The sequence below is a fragment of the Canis lupus genome, chromosome 6 (genome assembly GCF_003254725.2).
Source record: "Canis lupus dingo isolate Sandy chromosome 6, ASM325472v2, whole genome shotgun sequence".
Classification (NCBI taxonomy): Eukaryota; Metazoa; Chordata; class Mammalia; order Carnivora; family Canidae; genus Canis; species Canis lupus.
The window spans coordinates 36,866,153-36,890,768 of record NC_064248.1 but is presented as its reverse complement, the minus strand read 5'-3'; the positions used below and the strand labels follow the sequence as shown (position 1 = coordinate 36,890,768).

The 24,616-nt window shown below is 48.2% G+C and overlaps 2 protein-coding genes across 7 annotated transcripts in view; one reads left to right on the top strand and one right to left on the bottom strand.

Moving 5' to 3' along the window:
• The window catches only part of CORO7 (coronin 7), a 58,553-nt gene extending 52,764 nt beyond the window's left edge, over window positions 1-5,789 (bottom strand). For all 4 annotated transcript variants that reach the window (XM_025416684.3, XM_025416683.3, XM_025416686.3 and 1 more), the window contains exons 1-3: window positions 5,620-5,789; window positions 2,417-2,513; window positions 1,097-1,171 (exon numbers count right to left, since the gene is read on the bottom strand). In XM_025416684.3, coding sequence (XP_025272469.1) covers window positions 1,097-1,171; window positions 2,417-2,513; window positions 5,620-5,679 — 232 coding nt within the window. In that variant the 5' untranslated portion in view covers window positions 5,680-5,789. The remainder of the gene's footprint in view (window positions 1-1,096; window positions 1,172-2,416; window positions 2,514-5,619) is intronic.
• Window positions 5,790-18,375: 12,586 nt separating this feature from the next.
• The window catches only part of DNAJA3 (DnaJ heat shock protein family (Hsp40) member A3), a 45,830-nt gene continuing 39,589 nt past the window's right edge, over window positions 18,376-24,616 (top strand). For all 3 annotated transcript variants that reach the window (XM_025416679.3, XM_025416678.3, XM_025416677.3), the window contains exons 1-2: window positions 18,376-18,621; window positions 24,353-24,486. In XM_025416679.3, coding sequence (XP_025272464.1) covers window positions 18,411-18,621; window positions 24,353-24,486 — 345 coding nt within the window. In that variant the 5' untranslated portion in view covers window positions 18,376-18,410. The remainder of the gene's footprint in view (window positions 18,622-24,352; window positions 24,487-24,616) is intronic.

Sequence of the window (24,616 nt, the reverse complement as noted above, 5' to 3'; positions counted from 1 at the left end):
GGCTGTGCCTCCAAAATGCCATTTACAAAGACAGGCAGCAGGCCAGATTTGGCCATGACAGTAGCTTGCAGACCCTGGCAGCAGAGGCAGAAAGTAGATCAATGGGTGCCTGAGGCTTTGGTGCCAGAGGTGGAAATGGATTAACTGCAAAGGGGCACAAGGATCCTCTGAGGAAACGTTCTAAAATTGGGTTGTGGATACCCAACTCTGTAGCTTCCCTAAGAGTCATCAAATTCTTCACTTAAAACAAGTCCGCTAATGGTTCATAAACGATGCCTCAATAAACTTGTAAAAGGCTTTAAGAAAGAATTAGATGAGAAAACACAGACAACATTCTCAGCACATGGAGAGCTCCTGCCCGATGTTCACCACTGTTCCTTTATCAGCTGCTGTTCGCATCACCTGGACCCCAACACTGAGCTGCACACCCAGACCGGGGACCAAGACTCAGCCCCTTCCCTCACCCAAGGCCACCCAAGAGGCGGCCAGGAATGCAAGCCAGAGGGGCTGGCCCACAGCCACAGCAGCTGGACACGAAGACAGGAGGCAGCTGGGTCCGTGCTGCCACAGCCCAGGGAGAGCGAGCTGTTCCCAAAGAGTGGGCAGGCTGCCAGGCAGGCTGCCGGGCGCCCCCAGAAGCAGCTGCAGCACACAAAAGCTCTCTTTGTGAGGGCCCGTCTCCAGCCCCAAAGCCCAGCCAGGCCTCCCCTTGAAGACACTAAGCAGCCTGGCTGGAGAGGGGGCCTGGTGGGTGAGGGGTGGTCTGCTGGGGTCTGCAGGGCTGAGAACCGCATAAGGTTGGGTCCTCCACAGTGACAGGGAGCCAGCATCAGCCTGGAACCTGGTGCTGGCCAGCACACATCCCCTTCCTCTCACCTGGACAACCTGAAGCACTCAACTTCCCCTCTCTTTGCCCCAGCGGAATTCTCAACCAGGACCCAGCCTTCCAATATGGACACCATCTGCACGAATGCATAGTGAGGACAGCAGGAGGAACCTGGCAAACCATGGGGCTATGGCACCAGATGCGTACGAATCCCTGCACCCGGGGAGGGAGGAGCAAGTTCTAGACTTCCTCGGTCCAGTCTCCACTCACCCGAATGGCAGCCGAGATAGGTCACCTGTCTCTTGTCCTCTCCTTGGCTCTCCAGAGGCACAATGCCCAGCACACCTGTCAAGCAAACACAGGGGCTCTGACTTCAGTCCTAATGGGAACCATCTGTTGCCCAGGGCTCCCAGAGGACACAAGACCCAAAAGCTCAGTCTTGGACCTCCCCAGAGTCTCCACCAATCACATAGTGATTGGTCCAAGATTATTTTCTTAACCCATATGAGAATCTTCTGTGACAGAAGATGTATGGAAGATATTAGAGAAAAAGGTGGTCTCTTTTTGGCATAGTGGGTCATATGAGGTCAGCCTAGGACCACCAATTACCATTTTTCCCATTTCTCTTACTTGAGAAAGGACAGCAGAGCTGAAGGACAGCACACAGCTCAAGGCTGATGGCACATGTGAGCGTCCGGATACAGCTCTGCCTAAAGCTTTTGGACTTCTTACTTATACCAGCCAAAGAAGTATCTGAGTTTTGTTTAAGTCAGTTTAAGGCCCGATTTATCACTAGCAACCAAAAAAGTCCCAACACACACAGGATGCTTTTCAAATCTTGGTGTTCCTGTGGACCCCAGCCAATCCAGACTCCCAGATGAGGACAGCTGAAAACAAAGGGGACAATCCTATCCTTGTGTCCTGGCCTCCTCTAAAAACCATAGCCAGGGGTGCCTGGGTGGCTATCAGTTAAGCGTCTGACTCTCAATATCAGCTCAGGTCATGAGCTCAGGGACCTGGGATTGAGCCCCATGTCAGGCTCCACGCTCAGTGTGGAGCCTTGCTGGAGAGTCTCCCTCTCCCTCTGCCCTTCCCACTCATGTGGTCTCTCTCTCTCAAGTAAATAAGTACAATCTTTTTTTTTTTTTTAAGATTTTATTTATTTATTCATGAGAGACACAGAGAGAGAGAAGCAGAGACACATGCAGAGGGAGAAGCAGGCTCCATGCAGGAAGCCCAACGTGGGACTCGATCCCAGGTCTCCAGGATCACGCCCTGGGCTGTAGGCAGTGCTAAATCGCTGAGCCACCCAGGCTGCCCAAATAAGTAAAATCTTAAAAAAAAAACAAAAACAAAAACAAACAAACAAAAAACACAGCTAGCGTGTTTTTTTTTTTTTTTTTAGCGTGGTTTATATAAAGTTTACACACATGCTCGAATTAAAATCAATCTGATTACTGTACAATGATGCCGACCTCTAAGCCCCACGAGGATGCTCCAAGCCTCTGGCCTGCAATGAGCCTGCCCTTCTCCCTTATCCAAATTAGGGTGACAATTTCTGAATCTCCACATCCATGTCCACCTCCCTACCTGGACGGTCAGAGTTAAATGCAATCAAGTGGCAGCTGGATTTGATATGGTTCCCACATGAGGCTGTTGTTCCTGCTCGAATGTCACTGATCCAGGCCTGAAAATAAAGAATAAGAATTGTGACAGCCAGGTCTCTGCCCATAACTAAACCAGGGGCTGCGTTATAATCCAAAGAACTTTACCTTAAGGCTGCACCATTAGAAATCCATTTTTTTTTTTGGATCTGACCCTGTCTCCACTTATGTACTCCCTCAGAATATGCAAAATATTATTGAAATAACCTAAGTCATAAGGGGGGGTAATATGGCCTTTTAATCAGTTCTCTGATTTAATAAGGAAGAGATGACTGTCAGAAGAAGCTCAGGATAAATGAAGTCAAGAGACCACAGGGTGATTCTGTTAAGAGGGAGAGAGAGAAGCAGAGAAAGCAGAAGTGAGCACGTAAGAGAGAAGACAGATTCAGCTTCCTCCAGGGCCTTGCTGAAGCCTCCACCAAATACAGGGGCGTCCTGTAAGCCCCAGAAAAAAACATTCAACTTCAAATCAAGGACTCTCCACAGAGTCCCACAGAAAGGTAAATGATGCACCCCTGAGAAAAGGCAATAATGTTAACATCCCCACATACTGAGAGGCAAGGGGCCACTTTTTTGAAACTAAGATCAGCAAGGTCCAAATGTTTTCTGTTGGTATCAAAGCACTGTGTGACACTCCTCCCTGTGGCATGACAACTGAACACCCTTGTTTCCTGGCCCATGCAACTGGGCACTGGAAACCGCCCACCACGTGCAAGTTTCTATTTAAGTGTTCACCTGTGGAGGGTAGAACAATATTATCTTGCATTATTTCGTGTTTACTGTACAAATAGAGTGACAGGAAATATCTTTGAAAAGGAGAACAGGGACGCCTGGTGGCTCAGTGGTTGGGCGTCTGCGTTCGGCTCAGGGCATGACCCCGGGGTCCTGGGATCGAGTCCCACATTGAGCTCCCCACAGGGAGCCTGCTTCTCCCTCTGCCTATGTCTCTCATGAATGAATAAATAAAATCTTAAAAAAAAAAAAAAGAGGGATCCCTGGGTGGCGCAGCGGTTTGGCGCCTGCCTTTGGCCCAGGGCGCGATCCTGGAGACCCGGGATCGAATCCCACGTCGGGCTCCCGGTGCATGGAGCCTGCTTCTCCCTCTGCCTGTGTCTCTGCCTCTCTCTCTCTCTCTCTCTGTGACTATGACTATCATAAATAAATTAAAAAAAAAAAGAAGAAAGAAAGCAAGAAAGAAAGAAAAGGAGAACAGATCACCTGTGTGTCATTCCCCGCCCCCCTCCCATCTCACTGACCTAAACTGTCTAAAGCTCTATCTGTAATCTCTGGTCTCATGCTTATCTGTTTACTTTGCTGGACTAAGACCCACCTGGGACAAGCCCCAATGCCCATTGAGTATACCCCAGATCCATTCCAGGAGTGCTTACTACACTCAGAAAGACAGTATTAATGTGAATCTGAGCACCTTCTCCACCCCTTGCTTTGCTTTCAACCTTTTTTTTTTTTTTTTAAGATTTATTTAGTTATTCATGAGAGACACAGACTGAGAGAGAGAGACAGAGACATAGGCAGAGGGAGAAGCAGGCTCCATGCAGGAAGCCCGATGTGGGACTCCATCTTGGGTCCCGGGATCATGACCCAAGCTGGAGGCAGGTGCCCAACCGCTGAGCCACCCAGGCCGCCCTGCTTTCAACCTTTTATTTATTTATTTTTTAATTTTTATTTATTTATGATAGTCACAGAGAGAGAGAGAGAGAGAGAGAGGCAGAGACATAGGCAGAGGGAGAAGCAGGCTCCAGGCACCGGGAGCCCGACATGGGATTCGATCCCGGGTCTCCAGGATCGCATCCTGGGCCAAAGGCAGGCGCCAAACTGCTGCGCCACCCAGGGATCCCTGCTTTCAACCTTTTAATGGTTCCCCACTGCACTCAAAAAATAACCCAACTTCTTCCTGTGGCCCTCAGGCTCTGCAGCACTGCTCTGGACTCATCTGACACCCCACTTCCCCATCTTTGCCCTCCATCCACTCTGGCCCACTTTCTATTCCCCCACCAGGCTCTTTACCACCCCACTTTTCTTGTAGTTGGCTGCTTCTCACTCTTCTGGCCTCGGCTTAAATATCACCTCCTTCCTACAGCCTTCCCTGACCACTCTATCAAGATTAACTTCCACGTGGCCATTTACCTCCATCTCCAGCCCAGCCCTTCTTGCGCATTCTTCAATGCATTTACTAAAACTTGTCATGCCCTTGCAGGCTGTCTGCCTGCTGGATGTCTCCCTCACAAGACTGTAAGCAGCCCAGAGGAAAGAAAGCGCTGCGGTGTCCACAGCTGTGGTTCCCGGAGCACACGGAAGTACGGAGGAAATACCGTCCAGAGCATGAAAACAGGGTTTCTGCCCCAGGCTACCCTGCTTGCTGTGCGTTTGCTCCTGATGGGGCTACTGGAGGTCAGTTCCTACGCCTGCCCAATAACATTGGGAGCAGCAGAACAGGACTGGCAGCATCTCTGAAGCGCACCCGTCCTCAGGCCGGCTGCCCTTGCAGGGGCCCGAGGGGTCCCCCCAACACCTGGCTCAGCTCTAACTCTGGGCCCCGCCTCCTCGGGCTTCCCCAGACCCCACCCGGCCGCAGGCAGCATCACCCCAGTAAGAGAAGAGCAGCTCTTGCGCCAGCCGCGCGAGAAGGAAGCGCCGGCGGAAACCCGGGGGAGGGGCGCGCCTCTTTCTGAGGGGCTCTGGCTCTTGGGCTGACACATCCGGACTCGCCAACGCCAGGGGAGACGGAGGCATCTCTCCCGCAGCCCAGCCTCGGGCAGGGCCGATCCGGGCGGAGCGGGGGCCCGCAGCGCCCGAGCCCCGGCTCCGCGGCGAGGCCGACCGGAAGCCGGGAAGGCAGGCAGCCTCGCAGGCCGCAGGCCTCGGCCGGGCGGCTGCACCGCTTCGGGGGTCCCGGGGCGAGACGGGCGAGCGCGCGGGCGGCAGCGCTCACGGAGCGGCCAGAGAGAGCCCGGCCGCGGGAGCCCCGGACTCTGCCCTCCGGGTGCGCCGAACAGCCGGGCCGCCGGGCCGGGCCTGAAGGGGGCGCCCCGGGGCAGGCGGGCTCCGGGGTACCCGCGCCGGGCCCGGCGGGGAGGGGCGGGGGCGCAGGGACCCGCGGGCAGGGCTCACCTCGCGACGGGACGGCCGCGCCTCCGTGTGCCGGAACTTGGACACCTTGAAGCGGCTCATGGCGACGGGAACGACGATGGGTGCAGCTTCGAGGGCCAGGGCGTCGGCTCTCAGGTGCACCGACAGCAGCCGCGACTCCCGCCGCCTCCGGCCCCACCCGCCCGCGGCCGCCCGCGGCCACGCCCAGCCACGCCCCCGGCCAATCGCAGCCCGCTCCGGCCCACCAGGCCCCGCCCCCCGACCAATCGCCGCGGGGCCGCCCTGCGAGGCCACGCCCCGAAGCCGGCGAGCTGGCCGCGCGGGCGGGGAGGTCACGTGCGGCGCGCTGTCCGCCCCCGACCCCGTGGGGCGCGCGCGGGCGCTGGGGGCACAGTCCCGGTTTTGGAGTCAGGCGTTTTCCTGGGTAGGCTCTCCGGCGTGCGAGGCGTGGCCTCTTCCGGGCGGAGAGGGAGGCAGAAGTGGACGCGGACCGTGCTCCGGACAGAGGAGCCGCTGGCCGCGGTCACACACACAGCGGGCGGCCCCGGGGGAAAGAAGGGGAGGGGGGAGCTCAGGCCTGATGCGCATCCCTGCGGCGGTGCCCGTCCCCCTCACCCCTCCTGCTTAGGCCAGGTGGGCTCGATGACCGATGACCGCAGTGGGGCCTGCAGCATCCCCGCATTAGGGCATGTCTTGGCTGCAGGCCTTGGGCGCCTTGGGGTAGGAGTGACACCTGCCAGGAAACTAAGGATGATTTACAGATGAATGGAAAGGGAGAAAAGTGAGGGAAATGGAAGATACCTTTATTTTTATTTTTGTTTAAATTTTTATTTATTTATTCATGAGACACAGAGACAGAGACATAGGCAGAGGGAGACGCAGGCTCCCCACAGGAGCCTGATGTGGGGACTCGATCCCACAACCCGGGGAAGACAACCTGAGCCAAAGGCAGCCGCTCAACCACTAAGCCACCCAGGTGCCCGTGGAGGATACCTTTAATAGCACTTGTGCCTCACTGTCCGCTGACTTAGGCCCCAAGCAACTCAGGAAGAAAAAACTACAGCTTCATTCCATCTGGGGCCATTCATTCCACAAGCACTTCTCTTCACTTTGAAAATGTACTCCGTGATTCCAGAATAAGCTCTCTGCTTGAGAACAGGCAGCTGAACACCTGCTCAGGCGTGTCTGGAAAAGGGACTTTGATCTGAGGAATGCAAATGACTGCTGCGAAAGTTTCAGAAGCCTGTAGCAGAGGGTAGCCTGGCCCAAGGTACCTGCCCACAGGGTGATTCCGAAGGCTTGCAGTGGTGGAGGGCACCAACGGACCCTCAAATGCAAGTTCTTTTTTTCAGTTTCCACAAGTAAACTGTGAGGTCTGAAAGGCCTCTTCCTATCTGTACCCTACCAAGTGAGTTAAGAGCAATTTTGATCTTCATAAACTAAAAATAGGATGCCAGTGGAGTTGCCTGAGGCTGGGGATTTGGAATTCTAAGCAGTCCGGCAGCCACTGGATACAGAGTTCCCAGGGAGCCTACCCTTCAGACCTTGGAATTCCAGGAGCTTTGGAAAAGGCACCATCAGGGCAGGATTGTGTTGGTCAGAGTGTTCAATTACTGCTAATATTGATTGATTCTTTTTAAAAAATGTGGTTAAAAAAACATACAATGTTTATCACTTTTAAGTGTGTAGTTCAGTAGTGTTAGGGATATTGGCAGTGTTGGACAGCAGATATCCAGAACCTTTTCATGCGATACTGAGACTCTATACCCATCAAACAACAGCTCGTTTCTCCTTCCCACCAGCCCCTGGTAACCACCACTCTACTTCCTGTTAGACTTTTTAAGATTTTATTTTTAAGTACTCTCTATACTCAATGTGGGACTCGAACTCACAATGCCAAGATCAAGAGTGGCCTGCTCCTCTGACTGAGCCAGCCAGGTGCCCCTAGTTTGATTACTTTAGTTATCTCATGTAAGTGGAGTCGTGCACTATTTGTCCTTTGTTTAACATAATGTCCTTAGGTTCATCCATTTCTAGCATGCAACAGTATTTCCCTCCCCCCCCCTTTTTTTTTCTAAAGTAAGCTCTACACCGATTGTGGGGCTTGAACTCACAACTGCGAGATCAAGAGTTGCATGCTCTACTGACTGAGCCAGGTGCCCCCTTTATTATTATTATTATTTTTTTTTAGGATGTCTTTCCCTAAGTCTAATTATTATACTACCATATGTACCACATAATATACACCACTAATACATCACATTTTTTTATCCATCGACAGGCATTGGGTTCTCCTGCATCTTGGCTATAGTGAATAATTTGTGGATATGCCACTGTCTCTTTAAGGCCCTGCTTTCAATTCTTTAGGATATATACCCAGAAGTGGGATTACTGGATCATGTAATACTTATATTTTTTTGAGGTTCCTCCATACCAGATATTGCTCTTAAAATTACAATTATTAGCAGTTTAATGCCATCTATTACTATAGATTGTTTAACTCTACGGTGTGCAGTAATCTCTTTTTGCATCAACAGTATTTGACTTATAACCTCCCAGGAGGGGACACTCAGGCATTTTGCATTGTGGTTCAAATGTAAATCAACTCTAGATTTAAAACTATAAAAATCTGGGACGCCTGGGTGGCTCAGTGGTTGAGCATCTGCCTTTGGCTCTGGGCATGATCCTCGAATCCTGGGATCGAGTCCTGCATCAGGTTCTCCAAAGAGCCTGCTTCTCCCTCTCCCTCTGCCTGTGTCTCTGTGTCTCTCATGAATAACTAAAAAAGATATTTTAAAAATAGTTTGCATATTTGTTTAAAAAATAAATAAAACTAGGGGCAGCCCCCGTGATGAAGCGGTTTAGCTCCACCTGCAGCCTGGAGTGTGACCCTGGAGACTAGGGATCGAATCCCACGTCGGGCTCCCTGCATGGAGCCTGCTTCTCCCTCTGCCTGTGTCTCTGCGCCTCTCTCTCTCTCTCTCTATGAATAAATAAAATCTTTAAAATTAAATAAATAAATAAATAAATAAATAAATAAATAAATAAAATCTTAGAGGAAAATATAGGGCAAAAGCTTCACAACAGGGGGATCCCTGGGTGGCTCAGTGGTTTAGCGCTGCCTTCAGCCTGGGGCGTGATCCTGGAGACCTGAGATCGAGTCCCACGTTGGGCTCCCTGCTTGGAGCCTGCTTCTCCCTCTGCCTGTGTCTCTGCCTCTGTCTCTCATTCTCTCTCTGTGTCTTCCATGAATAAATAAATAAAAATCTTTTTTTAAAAAAAGCTTCACAGGGGATCCCTGGGTGGCTCAGCGGTTTAGCGCCTGCCTTTGGCCCAGGGCGCGATCCTGGAGTCCCGGGATCGAGTCCCGCGTCGGGCTCCCATCATGGAGCCTGCTTCTCCCTCCTCCTGTGTTTCTGCCTCTCTCTCTCTCTCTCTCTTTCTCTCTCTTTCTCTGTCTATCATGAATAAATAAATAAATCTTTAAAAAAAGAAAGCTTCACAACACTGGGTTAGGAAATTATTATTTTTGGGGGGGGGGGTATGACACCAAAAGATCCAGGCAAAAAAGAAAAAAGTAAATAATGAAAAATTTAAAAACCTGTTCCTCAAAAGACATCATCAACAGAGTAAAAAAGTAGTCTACAAAATGGGAGAAAATATTTACAAACCATGTATGTGAAAGATATGGGATTCATATCCAGAATATAATAGAGAATTCGTAAAACTCAACCACAAAAAGAATCACTTAATTTAAAATTAGCAAAGACCTGGAGTGCTGGGGTGGCTCAGTTGGTTAAGTGTCTGTCTTTGGCTCAAGTCATGATCTCAGAGTTCTGGAATCGAGCCCTACATTGGGCTCCATGCTCAGTGGGGAGTCTGCTTCTCCCTCTGCTCCTTACCCTGCTTGCACCTTCCCTGTCTCTCTCTCACACACACACACTCACATACACACACAAATACATTTTTTAAAATATTTTTTTAATTGGCAAAAGTCTTGGATGGACATTGCTCCAGAGAAGACATACCAATGGTCACTAAGGGTATGAAAAGGATCTCAGATCACTATCCATTAGGGAAATGCAAATCAAAACTATTATGATACTACTTCACACCCAATAGGATGGCTAGTCCTAACAAACAAAACCCCAGAAAATAACAGATATTGGTGAGGATGTAGAGTAATTGGAACCTTTGTGCATTGTTGATGGGAATGTAAAATGATGCAGCCGCTGTGGAAAACAGTGTGGTAGTTCCTAAAAAAATTCAAAATAGAATTATCATAGGATCCAACAATTCCACTTCTGAGTATATACCCAAAATAACTGGAAACAGGGTCAGGAAGACATATGTGTACATCCATGTTCATAGCAACCTTATTCACAAGCCCTATTCCAGCCTTAAAACGTGGAAACAACCCATGTCCATTGACAGATGAATGGATAAGCACAATGTGGTCTACATATTCCATGGAATTTTATTCAGTTTTAAAAAGAAAAGAAATTCTGACCCCTGCTACAACATGGATGAATCTTAAGGATGTTGTGCCGAGTGAAATAAGCCAGTTACAAAAGAACAAATGGTGTATGATTCCACTTATATGAAGTAGTTAGACTAGGAAAAATCATGGAGACAGAAAGTAGAATGGTGATTGCAGGGGCCCAGGGGGATTTTATGTTGTGTGCATTTTCCCACAATATACTTTTAAAAATATTTATCCATTTATTTGAGAAATAGAGAGCATGAACAGGGGCAAGAGACTCTCCCCTGAGTGTGGAGCCCAACACGGGGCTTGATGTAGGAGCTCCTCTCAGGACTCGATCCCAGGATCCTGAGATCATGACCTGAGCTGAAGTCAGATGCTTAACCAACTGAGCCACCCAGATGTTCCTAAATTTTTTAAAAATATAAATCAACTATACATCTACACCAAAGGTTCATGTAAGCCTTCCAAATTTGCTTGGTGCCACCTCCTGCTATCCCTGGGTTTGTTTTTGTTTTGCTTTGTTTTAATTTATATTATGTCAGATGGGCCTAAACAGGCAAGTTAGAAAAGTGAGAAAGCCTTTAACCCCCAGAGGTAACAAATGGACATGTCATGGGCCAAATCTGGTTCACAGATACATTTTAGTTGGTTTATATGATGTTTTAAAAATTGGAAATTTCCCTAAAAGTTTGGATTTCAGCCTCTCCGGAAAAATGGAAAGATTTGCAATGCTTGGTCCACATCCCTACATGGCTAAAATGGGCTAGTACCATCTGCCACTATTAATGCATGTTTTCCCATTCACCACAATCCCACTGATCCCTGTTAACTTAGGTGCCACTTCTATTTCACTTGTCCTTTATGTGCCTGGCCCTAGCACCTAGGCTTGTGACTCTGACCTTCTCTCCCAGGAAAGAGATCAACCATGACCCTCGCTGTGTTGAGTCATATGACTGTACCTCCATAAACTGGAGGTTGATGGTAACAGAGCAGAATGTCAGCTTTCCCATTCCCACCGCCACCAGCCCAAGCTCCACAGCAAGGAGAAGGAAGAGACAGAAGAACATGAAGGCCCAGGGACTGACTGTCTCATTCATTCATTCACGGATCCATTCTAAGTGGAGAGAAAAACTTGAGTAGAAAGCTCAGAGCTGGGCAGCCCCGGTGGTGCAGCGGTTTAGCGCCACCTGCGACCCAGGGCATGATCCTGGAGATTCTGGATCAAGTCCCACGTCAGGCTCTCTGCATGGAGCCTGCTTCTCCCTCTGCCTGTGTCTCTGCCTCTCATTCTCTCTCTGTGTTTCTATGAATAAATAGATAAAATCTTGAAAGAAAAAAAAAGAAGAAAGCTCAGAGCTCTATGGCTGCTGCAAACTTGAGCAGAATAAATTTTGAATTGTAAGGTTTTATGAACTGATAGGCTCCAAGATCCCTTGTAGTCCCATGAGCCTATAAATTACCAGCTTTGTTTTATGCTCCTAGTGACCCCACTTTGCTTTTTGTCTACAAGAACACTGGAAAACCTCTCTCTCTCTAAAGGACAGTTTATCAAAAGGTAGGTCAAATTCTAGTAAAACAAGGATATCTGGTTGACTTGGGGACTGGCAAGATGATTCAGATTTCACAGGTGCTGTTTCCAAGAATAATTACTAGCAAACAAGATTTTAGGAAACCATTGTAGTGAAGAAAATATAGAAAAGAAAAAGAAGGGGATCCCTGGGTGGCTCAGTGGTTTAGTGCCTGCCTTCGGCCCAGGGCGTGATCCTGGAGTTCCGGGGATCAAGTCCCACATCAGGCTCCCTGCATTGAGCCTGTTCCTCCCTCTGCCTGTGTCTCTGCCTCTTTCTCTGTGTGTGTCTCTCATGAATAAATAAAATCTTAAAAAAAAAGAAAGAAAAGAAAAGAAGCAGAAAAGAGAATACTTTATGTACCTAAAGGGATATTAGCAGGGAGAAGAGGGCAGCAAGGAAAAAATAGAGAAGAAAAAAAAAAGGCACAAAAAACCTAAAAAGAGCTTCAGGCTGCATCTTTATTTTAAACTGATGGCAAAGAAAAGAAGTTTCGATCTTTTTTTTTAAGACTTTATTTATTTATTTATTTATTTATTTATTTGAGAGAGAGAGAGAGAGCAGCGAGCACAAGTGAGGAGGAGTGGCAGGAGGGGCAGAAAGAGAGGGAGAAGCAGACTTCCCGCTGAGCAGGGGGCTCCATCCCAAGACCCTGGGATCATGACCTGAGCAGAAAGCAGATTCTTAACTGACTGAGCCACCTAGGCACCCCAAGAAGTTTCCATCTTGATGTTCCCTTAATCTTCAGTGAAGTTAGTGGCTTCCATAAATCAGAATTTTTGCAACAGAGCCATGGGTGCATTCAGTGCCAACAACAAATTCCTTAGGTCTAGTTATCCGTTCCTGAAATGACTGTTTAAGATGCACTTTGAAAACATTAAAAAAAAATTCATACCTTAAGCCCTGCCTTGTTCATTTCAGGAACTGGTGCAGAAAGGTACTTGTAGTTCTCAGCACAGAAAACAATTTTGCAACAAAATACATTTCAAAAATTGGGGAAAACACTCTATATCCCATTCTAACCTGACAATGCACCTCACATTATTATTTTGTTGTTTCTCAAATTGAGGTGTACTCACAGGTTCGTAGGGTTCTGAGGTTCTACTACACCTAGTGATTTGTTTCAATTTTTTTACAGTAATGGGAAATATGTTAGCAGACACAAAATTTAACTTTTGTGGTGATACTTTACAACTAAAGGGCATTTTCACAGAAAAGACTGTCATTTTCTAACATGATGTTTTCCATCCTGGAGCCTACTGATTGCTAGAGGATCCAGAACTTTATTCTCAGTGTCAGTGATTTTTTCCCCCTTTAAAAGAATTCCTTTGGGCAGCCCAGGTGGGTCAGTGGTTTAGCGCCACCGTCAGCCCAGGACATGATCCTGGAGACTTGGGATCAAGTCCCATGTTGGGGTCCCTGCATGGAGCCTGCTTCTCCCTCCTCCTGTGTCTCTGCCTCTCTGTCTTTCTGTGTCTCTCATGAATAAATAAGTAAAATCTAAAAAAAAAAAAAAAAAATTCCTTTCATTTCTCAGGTTTGTGAAACATTAGTTAAATTTAAGCCTCCTTTGGACAGAAGAATATTTAGTTGCGAGCAAGACACACCTGCAATATATTTAAAGGGCCATTTAGGGAAGTATTAGCCTGGAGGGCCGAATGGAGAACACACAGGTGACCAAGTCGAGGATAGTTTGTCTCCTTGTTCTGTAGGGAACTGCTCTCATGGCAGATGTCATTCAAGCCTGGGAATATCTGGGTCACACATCCCACACCCCCTTCGAATTGTCCTATACTCTCAAGGGGAGGGAAGAAAATGCTACAACTAGAGAAATAGCTGCTTTTTATTTCCTCTGAAAAGACTGGCTCAGGACCTTTGTCTTCCCTGGAAGGGATCTTCACTCACTTGCGGAGAGGAACAGATATCACATTGGGTACCATAGACTTGGCTAGTCCCCTGTGGCTTGGATGGTCAGTGTCTGCAGGAAATCATGGACTAGACCATACTTAAAACTCCCTACTAGGGGTGCCTGGCTGGCTCAGTCTGAAGAGCATGCGACTCTTGACCTTGGGATCAGGAGTTTCATCCCCACGTTGAGTGTTGAGATTGCTTAAATAAAGAAATAAACTTAAAAACAAAATACAACCAAACTTCCCTACTAGCTCTCACTGACCTCACTGCCTCAGGAGACAGGGAAAGGGACTAGAGGAACAGCAAAATGACAAGTGTGGGGCGGGGTTGGGGAGAAGCTTGTGAGCCTTGTGTGCCTTTGCAAAACATATTTGTTTCTCCTTAAAGCTAAAGTTTTTGGCTTTAGACTGGAGAAGGGGGAGAGTGGGTGATGGACACATGAGGCATTCCGCCTTGGGGGGAGAATATAGGTAGATGTGGCCCAGGTGCTCATCCCAGTTTTTGGCAACAAGCCTGGGATGAGTCATTTTGTGTCCTGTCACAGCTGAAGTCCTTGAGGCAGTGAAATATTCTGTAGGTGGAGTGGTAATAGATACTTGCCCTGCCTCCCTTTTTTTTTTTTTTTTTTTTTGTGAGAAGCAGAGGAGATTCAGCATGAGAAAGTATTTTGTAAATTGGTAAGGCCTGTCTGACTAGGACTTACTGATCACAATGACATGGAGGTGCATGGTTTAAAGGGAAGGGCTGTGGGTTTTGTTAGGGGGTCTTGGCTCACTCACACACTAGCTCTGTGACTCTGGATGAGTTTTTTTTATCTTCCAGAGTTTATTTAATTGTGTGTAGGGGGTGTGGGGAGAAAGGAGTCCATTTGTAAATACAGGAATAGCCTTTGCCTTACCTTGCACAATTATGATCAAAATAGAAAATGGCAAAGCTCTTTGTGAACTGGAAAGAGAATGTTCTTAACACAGTGGGCTTTTTCAGATCTCTCCATAGCCACTAAGTGCCTGAAATTGGTCCCACAGACATATCAAGCATGATAAGTCCAAACTACAAGTCATCATCCTTCGCCCTTAAACAACTTCTTCCCTGGGTTTTTCAGCTTGGCGTTAGGGAAATATAAATAAGCTTATTCATTGTCCTTCAACCAACTATCCAATAAAGGCAATTCAGGTACCATGGACCAAGGACCTCTGTCGTGAAGATTTCCAGAGCTTTGTAGCTTACCTATGTTTCCTAACTGTATCATCTCCTGCTTCCCTGTAGTGACCAGCAGTGAAAGGGATCTTGCATAGGCCGAGGCTGCTCTCATCAGAGAGTCTTTCTGGTGGTTTCCCCAAAATCCATCTTTCTCTCCTTCAGTAGCCACCGGCACCCACTCCATTTCCTGGGGAGTTCTCTGCTTTCTGAGATGGAACACAGGCTCTCCAGCAATCAGCCTTCCTGCTATCCCCTAAAACAAGTACACACACCCCATTTCAGTGTGGATTTTTTTTTTATTTGTGATAGTCACACACACACACAGAGAGAGAGAGAGAGAGAGGCAGAGACGCAGGCAGAGGGAGAAGCAGGCTCCATGCACCAGGAGCCCTACGTGGGATTCGATCCTGGGTCTCCAGGATCGCGCCCTGGGCCAAAGGCAGGCGCCAAACTGCTACGCCACCCAGGGATCCCTCAGTGTGGATTTTTACTGTTAATCACTATGGGGAAATGGATGGGGGGAAAACTAAAATACCAAAAATATGAGGAAGTTACAAAACTGACCAAGTTTTCATATTAGTGAGCCCTCCATTAGTTCCTAACTCACTCTAAGGTGGTAAATGAAAGTCCCTTTGCCTCTTGTCGACATTTATTCCTGAGAGTTGTACTTCTCATCCAGCACCCTCCCCCACTCCTACCCCTTGGGCTCCCTGTGGGCAAGTAACTATGCCTGAGTTCTGCTTGGTATCCTCGGTGCTTAGCACAGGGCCTGGCACATAGGACAACATTTGTTGATGACTTACTATGTGCCAAATACCGCATGGAGCCTTTGCATGGATTATCTCATTCTTTCTTTAGATGATCCTTTGAGGGAGTTACCATTCTGTCCCTGTTTTAGAGAAAGGAAACCAAGGCAGAGAGAGGTAAAGTCAGTTGCCCAAGGACACACAGCTGTAAGTGGCAAGGCTGGGATTCAATCCCAGGAGATCTGATTCCAGGGCCCATACTCTTAATCATGATGCTGAAGACATTTAAATATTAAACATATTAAGTAAACTCTTTTCTCCACTTCCCATGTCATGACATCTCTGCCTTGTTTCTCTAAAAGGCCTCAGCTCTAGGTTCACTAGCCCAAACTCTCAACTACTCCTTACACTTAACAGCCTTGAATTTTTTTCACTATATTAGTGGTTTTTATCTTTCATTTTGTTTTATTTTTATATTTTTTAAGATTTTATTTATTTATTCATGAGGGACACACAGAGAGAGACAGAGACATATGCACAGGGAGAAGCAGGTCCCCTACGGGGAGCCTGATATGGGACTCGATCCCAGGACCCTGAGACTGCAACCGGAACTGAAGGCAGACGCTCAACCACTGAGCCACCCAGGTGCCCCTTCATTTTATTATTTATTTTTTTAAGGTTTTATTTATTTATTCATGAGAGAGAGAGAGAGAGGCAGGCAGAGACACAGGCAGAAGGAGAAGCAGGCTCCATGCCAGGAGCCCAACGTGGGACCGATCCTGGGACTCCAGGATTGCACCCTGGGCCAAAGCCAGGCACCAAACCGCTGAGCCACCCAGGGATCCCCCATTTTATTTTATTTTATTTTATTTTAATATTTTTATTTATTTATGATAGTCACACACACACACACACACAGAGAGAGAGAGAGAGAGGCAGAGACACAGGCAGAGGGAGAAGCAGGCTCCATGCACCGGGAGCCCGACGTGGGATTCGATCCCGGGTCTCCAAGATCTCACCCTGGGCCAAAGGCAGGCACCAAACCGCTGCGCCATCCAGGGATCCCTCCCCATTTTATTTTTTAAAAAGATTTTATTTATTCATTAAAGAGAGAGAGGGAGAGAGAGAGACAAGGAGTGGGGGGCGAGGGAGAAGCTGACTGCCCCACTGAGCACAGAGCCCAACCAGGGGCTCCATTCCATGTGCCCCAGACCAGTGGTTTTTAAAACTTCTTTGAATCTCAGTGAAGAATTTGATCAATGAAAGCTATGGCTCTTTACCCAGATTAACATCCACATCCACAAGAATTTGGGTACAACGGGCAGAAGGGGCAAGGAGCACACATCATCTTAAACCCATGGTGAACCCTCAAGCTCCCTTCTTACCATGTGGGGGTGGCATTCCCGTGTGTGTGTGTGTGTGTGTGTGTGTGTGAGAGAGAGAGAGAGAGAGAGAGAGAGAAATTCCTTTACCAGGCTTACTAGGCGAGGTGTATCTGTCTAGCCTCATCTCCAGTCACACCCCCTAAGTTTAGGGCTTAAACAAACCGGAGAAGGACTTTCACACCTCTAAGACAGCTGCTTTTTTTTTTTTTTTTTTTAAGATTTTATTTATTTATTCATGAGAGACACAGAAAGAGGCAGAGACACAGGAAGAGGGAGAACCAGGCTCCCTGCAGGGAGCGGAGGTAGAACTCGATCCCAGGACTCCAGGATCAGGCCCTGGGCTGAAGGCAGACCCTTAACTGCTGAGCCACCCAGGGATCCCCTGCTTTTTTTTTTTTTTTTTAATAAAGATTTTATTTACTTATTCATGAAAGACACAGAGAGAAGTAGAGACAAGTGCAGAGGGAGAAGCAGGCTCCCTGCGGGGAGCCCGATGGGGGACTCGATCCCAGGACCCCGGGGTCACGCCCTGAGCCGAAGGCAGACGCCAACCACTGAGCCAGCCACCCAGGTGCCCCAAACATCTACTTTTTAAGTTCCTGCTTCTGGGAATCCTCCGCCTCTCCACCCGCACCTGACGCACTTGTCCTCAAAGTCCACTTAGAATGTTACCTCTCGGATGCCTTCCCTGACACCCCAGCCCCTCAATTTGTCACCTCCGTGACCCTGACACTGTTCACACCTCCGACAGCACCGATCGTGTTATGTTAGCTGCTGCGGAGCCCGTGTCTCTCGATTCGGCGTTTGCTCCCCGCCCCCGAGCAGGGACGGCACGTCATTCATCGTTGTAGCCCGAAGAGTCTGGAAAAACGCGCATGACAGCAGGTGCTCGCAACATTTATTACACCCATTTGTGACTGGTAAGTTCATTACAGGTCTGGAGGAGACTAACACGCTTAGGACAGAACCGAATGATCGAAGTCCGCCCCATGAGGAACCAGCCAGAGAGAAAGCGAGCTTGAGGCCAGGCTTTGGAAGTAGGGCAGAGGCCCCGCGGGCTGGCGCTGACACAAGACGAGCAACCCTCAGGCGGGATGCTGAGCGTCGGGTCGGGTTGAAAGGAGACGCGCACTGCATGTTGGGATCGGCGCGACGGACGGCCGCGTTGCACGCCGGGATTTTTGTAGTCCCGCCCTTCGCCGGGACCCTCCGAATAGTCACATCTGGCTACCCTCGACCACGTCTTTACACAGATAAGGTACACTCTTGGCCATCCAGCACAGAATGACGGGGTTTTTCAGGGTCACTGTACCTAGTTGCACTCCTCAGAGCAAACCTCATTTCAGCGTTGGCAAGCAGAAAGGACCATTGAGCGCTGCTGCGCGTGCGCAACCCGTGCGTCCGCGCGTGTGCTTGCACCGGGCTCCGCCTCCGGAAGCCCGAAGCTTCGTCCGCGCGATGTTCTCGCGAGGCCTCCTTGAGCCGGGTGGCGCAGGCGCAGTGGCCCTGGGCCAAGATGGCGGCGTGGTGCTCCTCACGCTGGTTGTTGGTAGCCGTGGGGATTCCGCGGCTGCCAGTTGCAGCGGGGAGAGGAGCCCGGCCGTCTAGGGGGGGCGTGGTGGGGGCTTCGCTGGGCCACAAGCTGAACGTCAGTACCTCCGCGCCTTCCCTGGGAGGTCGGGGCTCCGGGGCACTGCTGACATTGACACCCGGTGTCAGCTTCAAAGGTGAGAGCAGGTTCCGGCGCCCGAGAGGGGCTCTGAGGCCCGGAAGGGGGTGGGCTCGGTCCCGCTGCGGGGGTGGCGGGGTGGAGGGTGGCTTCTGACCTGTATGCGGAATTGCTTGGAGAGACTGGCAAGCAGGAGGCAGAGAGGCCCAAATGGCTTCTCAGAAGTGAAGCGGGGAGAGCTGCTTGGAGCCCCCGGCGCCGGGAGAGGAACGCTCCGTACGCGCGCCGCCTTCACTTCTCTCTAACATTTCTAGAAGTTTCTTCTGGGCCGCCACTGCTCCGTTACCCTATTCGATTCCCGTCTCCTCCCTTCACCTTCTGGCCGGAAGGGAAGAGGTACCTGCCATTCGGTGAGCACCTGCTGTAGTGCTCGGCACTTGGTGCCTCGTTTCACTTGACTGTAACAGTCCTGCAGGAAGGGCGGCGTCATTCTCATATTAGGGAACGGGCAGCCGACGTCCTGTAGCTAGATGAGAACCGTCATCCCAGACCCAAGCTGTCCTTTAATAGCTCATACTCCTTCTGCCGCATGATTTTAACTGAAGGGCACTCGTAACGGTCTTTTCTAAGACCTTATGTTGGCGGTTGTAATAAAAATGCAGGCTGACATTTACTGAGCACTTTCCACGCACCAGGCTTGGATCATTTCCATGCGATAGACATTGTTCCACTCCGTTGTATATAGGTAAAGAAACTAAGCCTAGATGTTAAACAGCTTGTAGAGTGACCGAGCAGGAAGATGGAGCCGTGATTCAAGTCCCGGCTCTCTGGACTGCTGGAGGCGATACTGAATTTTGGTCCATCTTAAACCTCTAAGTGTTTAGCGTTGATGGTTCTGCTCTGTGTGGGATGACTTCCATTATAGTAAGAGAAGGAAGGAGGAAACATTGAATAACCAGCCATGTGTCTGGATTATGTTACTGATTATGTTTCCGTAGAATTTGTGCAAATAATATTAAAGCTATCGATGAACTTTTTTTTTTTTTTAAGATTTTATTTATTTATTCATGAGAGAGAGAGAGAGAGGCAGAGACACAGGCAGAGGGAGAAGCAGGCTCCATGCAGGGAGCCCGATGTGGGACTCGATCCTGGGACTCCAAGATCACGCCCTGGGCCAAAGGAGGCGCCAAACCACTGAGCCGCCCAGGGGTCCAACTCATTTTTTTTTTAAGATTATTTTTTATTTATTCATGAGCGACACACAGAGGCAGAGGGAGAAGCAAGCTCCATGCAGGGAGCCCGACGTGGGACTCGATCCTGGGACTCTAGGATCACACCCTGGGCTGCAGGCGGCGCTAAACGGTTGAGCCACCCAGGCTGCCCACTGTCTATGAATTTATAAAGGAAATTGCCTGGTGGGGTCCAACTTTGTAATGCTTGCCTAAGAGGCAGTCATTAAAGTATCAGTAATCTTTATTACTTTGTAAAGTGAACAGACTGGCCTCCTCCACTGGAGCGTGTGTATATGAGAATTGGGAGAGATCTGAGAGAGGTATTTAATCCCTTTGAGCCTCTCTTAACTGTGAAAAGTGGTTCAATGACTAATAGGTGTTTATTGAGTGCCTTTCATACGCTAGCCACTTGTTCTAGGTACTGGGAATTTAGCAGAGGACAAAGAGATTGGATGAGGTTTTGGTCAAGTGATCCCATTTATTTATTCTGTTCCTGCCACCAATATTTAGTCACAGATGGAGCAGTAGTGGACTCAGATTTCCTTGGAGCAGCTTCACACTGTATTTCTCAGTATGAGCAAAAGTGGTCGTTTTTGAGTTCTGCTAACAGTTTTTTGTTTGTTTGTTTGTTTTCCTAACAGTTTCTAATGTCAGGGTTGTTTTAGATGGAGTTTGGCTGCATCGTTCTGTTCAGTTGTCCTTTAGGTAATTATTAAGCTAATTCTGTTCACATTACCTTTGTACAAGTTTGGGGAGCATTTTTGTTGATTGTGTATATATGAGAGGGACAGGCGCTACGTACTGAGCCTTCATGGAGCCATTACTAAGGACTTGTGGTCAGCACGTTGCCCATGATGAGCATGTTTTGTATCACATGATGAACATATGTGAGAGTTGGCATCCTTCAAGATGCACTCTGTTATCATATCTAAAATCATCAACTCAGCTCTCAAACATTGGTTTTTGATCTCCTCTCAAATCTGGTGGTACAATTAGGTGACATAAAAATAGCACTTTAAATATAGCTTTTCTCCCAGGGCAGAAAAAAGGTTGTTATTTGGTACTGGGTCGGTCATTCTTGGAACAACTTGGTGGCTGATCCTATTCTTGGTTGTTCCAATAAAGGCAAGGCATTTATTGATCATACCTTGGAGAAACATTTGTCTATCAAGTGAACTCTATTTTAATCATTGATGCCTTTTGGATAATGTCAAAAGTCATCAGACTTGTAGTAGTTAAATGTGATTTGTCTTTATTCGCATGCAGTTTTGCACAGTACTGTCCCATTCTTGCATCCCAAGTTCTCTGCCTGTGTCCTTGGAGCTGTAGCTGCCAGAGCCTTTGCCACTACTAGTCTCTGCCTTCTGGATTGGAAGGAGCGGAGAGGGAAAGGCTGGACAGGACCAGGACAGCTCCTCACACCTGAGAGAAGAGGGGCTGAGTACAGGAGCACTAGGAAACTAGCTCTTGTTTTTCTCAGATCTGACCAAAGAAAGACAGCTGTGGTCTCCTAACCCCCACTACTTCCACAGTCTACTTTTCATGCTCCAGCAACAGGGTGCAGCAACAGAAAACGAGTATGGGGATGCTGAAAATACAGATTTGCTCGCTGGTTCTGATTTCAGTCATTCTTGCTTCATTCCTACACATTCTCCTGTCTTACTATCTTTTTTTTTTTTTTTTTTAAGATTTTAAAAATGTATTTGACAGAGAGAGAAAGCACAAGCAGGGATAGTGGCAGGCAGAGGAAGAGGGAGAAGCAGGCTCCTGCAGGGTTTCATCCCAGGACCCTTGAGCCAAAGACAGAAGCTTAACTGACTGAGCCACCCAGGTGCCCCTCCTGGCTGATTATCTTGCCCCTTTTCTGGTTGGCCTCAACACCCCTGGTTGTGTTTTGTGTTCAGATTAATTTTAAGTGGTCTCTCAGGCCTCTTGTTTGTTGTTGTTGAGAGTGCTTTCTCATGCAAGGCTGATCAATTCCCTGTTTAACACTTGCAGTGTCTCCCTGTTGTCTTCAGGATAAAATCCTGAGTCCTTCCCATAGCTCAGAGGCCCTTCAGTTTATTTCTAGGCCTCATTAATCAGCAGCATCATTATGTCTAAACCACCCCTCTCTACTTGTGTAGAATCTCGTTATATGGCCCAGTTAACTAAATGCACGAGGACTTTATGTAAGCCAAAGGTGATACATGATTTAGCAGCCAAATGAGGCACTTTTGAACATGAAAGGGGAAGCAATTGCAAATGTCAGGACTGTAGGTGTGATTCCAGGTGGATTCAAATCTTTCCTTAGCCTGGTTAATTTCTACACTTAAATAGCAGTTAAAAGACCTTTCCTGAACTTTTTCAATTGGATCGTCAATAATTCTCAACTGAGGATGATTTTACCACCCTCACCCCCCACAGGACATTTGGCAATGTCTGAAGTCATTTTTAATTGCCAGTGTGTGGCAGGGTAGAGGGGGAGTAGAGTATACTACTTCTAAGTAGTTGGCCAGGATGCTGCCTAACATCCTTTGACATATGGGTATTTTAGTTGGCCAGTGATGCCATAACAAAGAACCACATTTATCTTCACAGTTCTATTTTTTTAAAATTTTTATTTATTTACGATAGTCACAGAGAGAGAAAGAGAGAGAGGCAGAGACATAGTCAGAGGGAGAAGCAGGCTCCATGCACCGGGAGCCCTACGCCGGATTCGATGCCGGGTCTCCAGGATCGCGCCCTGGGCCAAAGGCAGGCGCCAAACCGCTGCGCCACCCAGGGATCCCTATCTTCACAGTTCTAAAGGCTGTAAGTCTAAGGTCAATGTTTTGGCAGAGTTGTGATTAAAGATCTTATTTACAATTATAATCACATTCTGAGGCACTGGGGATTAGGGCTTCAACATATGAATGGGGACACAACATATGAAGAGGACACAATTAGCTTATAACCCTAGAAAAGCCCCTCCACTGGGAGGAATCCCACTGTCAACAATTTGGGTTTAAGAAACCCTGATTAGGTGATTCTGTGTATGTGACTCTGCATGTCCTTGTGTACTAATACCTCTTTGCACACTGCCTCCGACACACCCCTGCAGGACTGTAAACTCCTTGAGAGTGCTGGCTTTGGCTTTTTTTCTTCATCTTGTATCTTCAGTGCCTACTACAATGTTAAGATCTTAAATATATGTAAGCTCCAGGAGGGCAGTGCCTTTGAATGGTCTGCTGCCTATTCCCAGCCCAGAACCCAGTGCCTGGCAAGTAGTAGATACTCAGTGAGTAATTGCTGAATGAATGAATGGTGAATCCATAAGCTGCTTCTCTGTAGGCAGAAGTTTGACTTAGTAATTGGGAGCTGGGGACGCCTGGGTGGCTCAGCAGTTGAGCGTCTGCCTTTGGCTCGGGTGTGATCTGGGGGTTCTGGGATCAAGTCCCACATTGGGCTCCCTGCATGGAGCCTGCTGCTCCCTCTGTCTGCATCTCTGCCTCTCTCTGTGTGTCTCTCATGAATAAATAAATAAAATCTTTAAAAAAAGAAAATGAAAAGAAAAGAAACCGGGAGCTGCCATGACTCTGCCTTAACTTGGCTCCCTTCCCCTCCCCCAGCCCTGCCTTCCCTGTCTTCCCTTGTCACAGGATGGGTTGGGGGTTAGACAGGGCTCAAGGTGTGGGGTGGCTCCCTCTGCTTCACTTGGTGACAGACCAGTCCAAGTTGATTCTCTACCACATGCACAGTGAGCTGTTGAGTGGGACAGAGTGTTCTGATGGCGGTTCCTCCTGGCGCTGATACCAGCATGTGGTTGCCTGCCTTGGGCTTTGACCTGTTAGCTGTTCTGGGGTAAACAGGTTCAGGCATAGGGCCTTTTAACCCCTTGTGTCTGTTTAGGTGTATTATTTTAAGGAGAGGAGCAGCACTTTTATCGGATTCCCTTAGATCTGTGACTTTAAATGCTAAAAATAATTTCTTTAGTACAGTGGTTCTCAAATTGACCATGTGATGAGCAGAATCATCACCTGGAGGGCTTATTAAACATAGCCCACTGGAGTTTCTGATTCAGGTCTGGGGTGGGGCCTGAAGGTGGACATTTCCAACAAGCTGGTGGTGCTGCTGGTCCACTCTGAGAACCACCCCAGAAGCAAATCCCCAACTTTGCATGGTGGAGGGCAAGAACCTAGGGAATTGCATTAAGGGAGAAAGCATATGAAGACAGCTGGCACATGGCAGGTGCTTGTGTAATGTAACAGTGGGACTAGGTTCCTTTTTAATCATCCCCCAGCTAAAGCCTCCATCTGGGGTGCTGTTCCTTTGGTGGTGTAATGAGGGTACAACCTCATTGTATTGTGATCCAGCAGAATCAGCTCTGCCCGGTGCTGTTTGTTTTATATTCATTGTATACTGTGGTCTTGGCCATTTTTGAAATGCAGTGAGTTTGGTCTCCAGAGAGAGAAAAGCTGACCCTAAAGCTGTGATCTCCATTACTTTATGGGTATAACCTGGCTGGTTCTTTACTCAAAATTTCCTTTGGTTGAGCACATTCTTAGAGTGATTTTCTTTACTTTTTTTCTTTTTTAGGAGTAAAAAGTTACCCTTTTGTTTGTACTGCCTCCTTCCACACGAGCTCCCCTTTGGCCAAAGAGGATTATTACCAGATACTAGGAGTGCCCCGAAATGCCAGCCAGAAGGAGATCAAGAAAGCCTATTACCAGGTCTGTATGGAAGCCAGATTTTAGGGATAAGACTGTAGAAGGGATGCTGTGGTGTAGTGTGCTCACCAGTGAGGCATATCTGCCCTTGCAGCTGACAGTGTAGAATGAGATGAGAACATTGGGTGCTGCT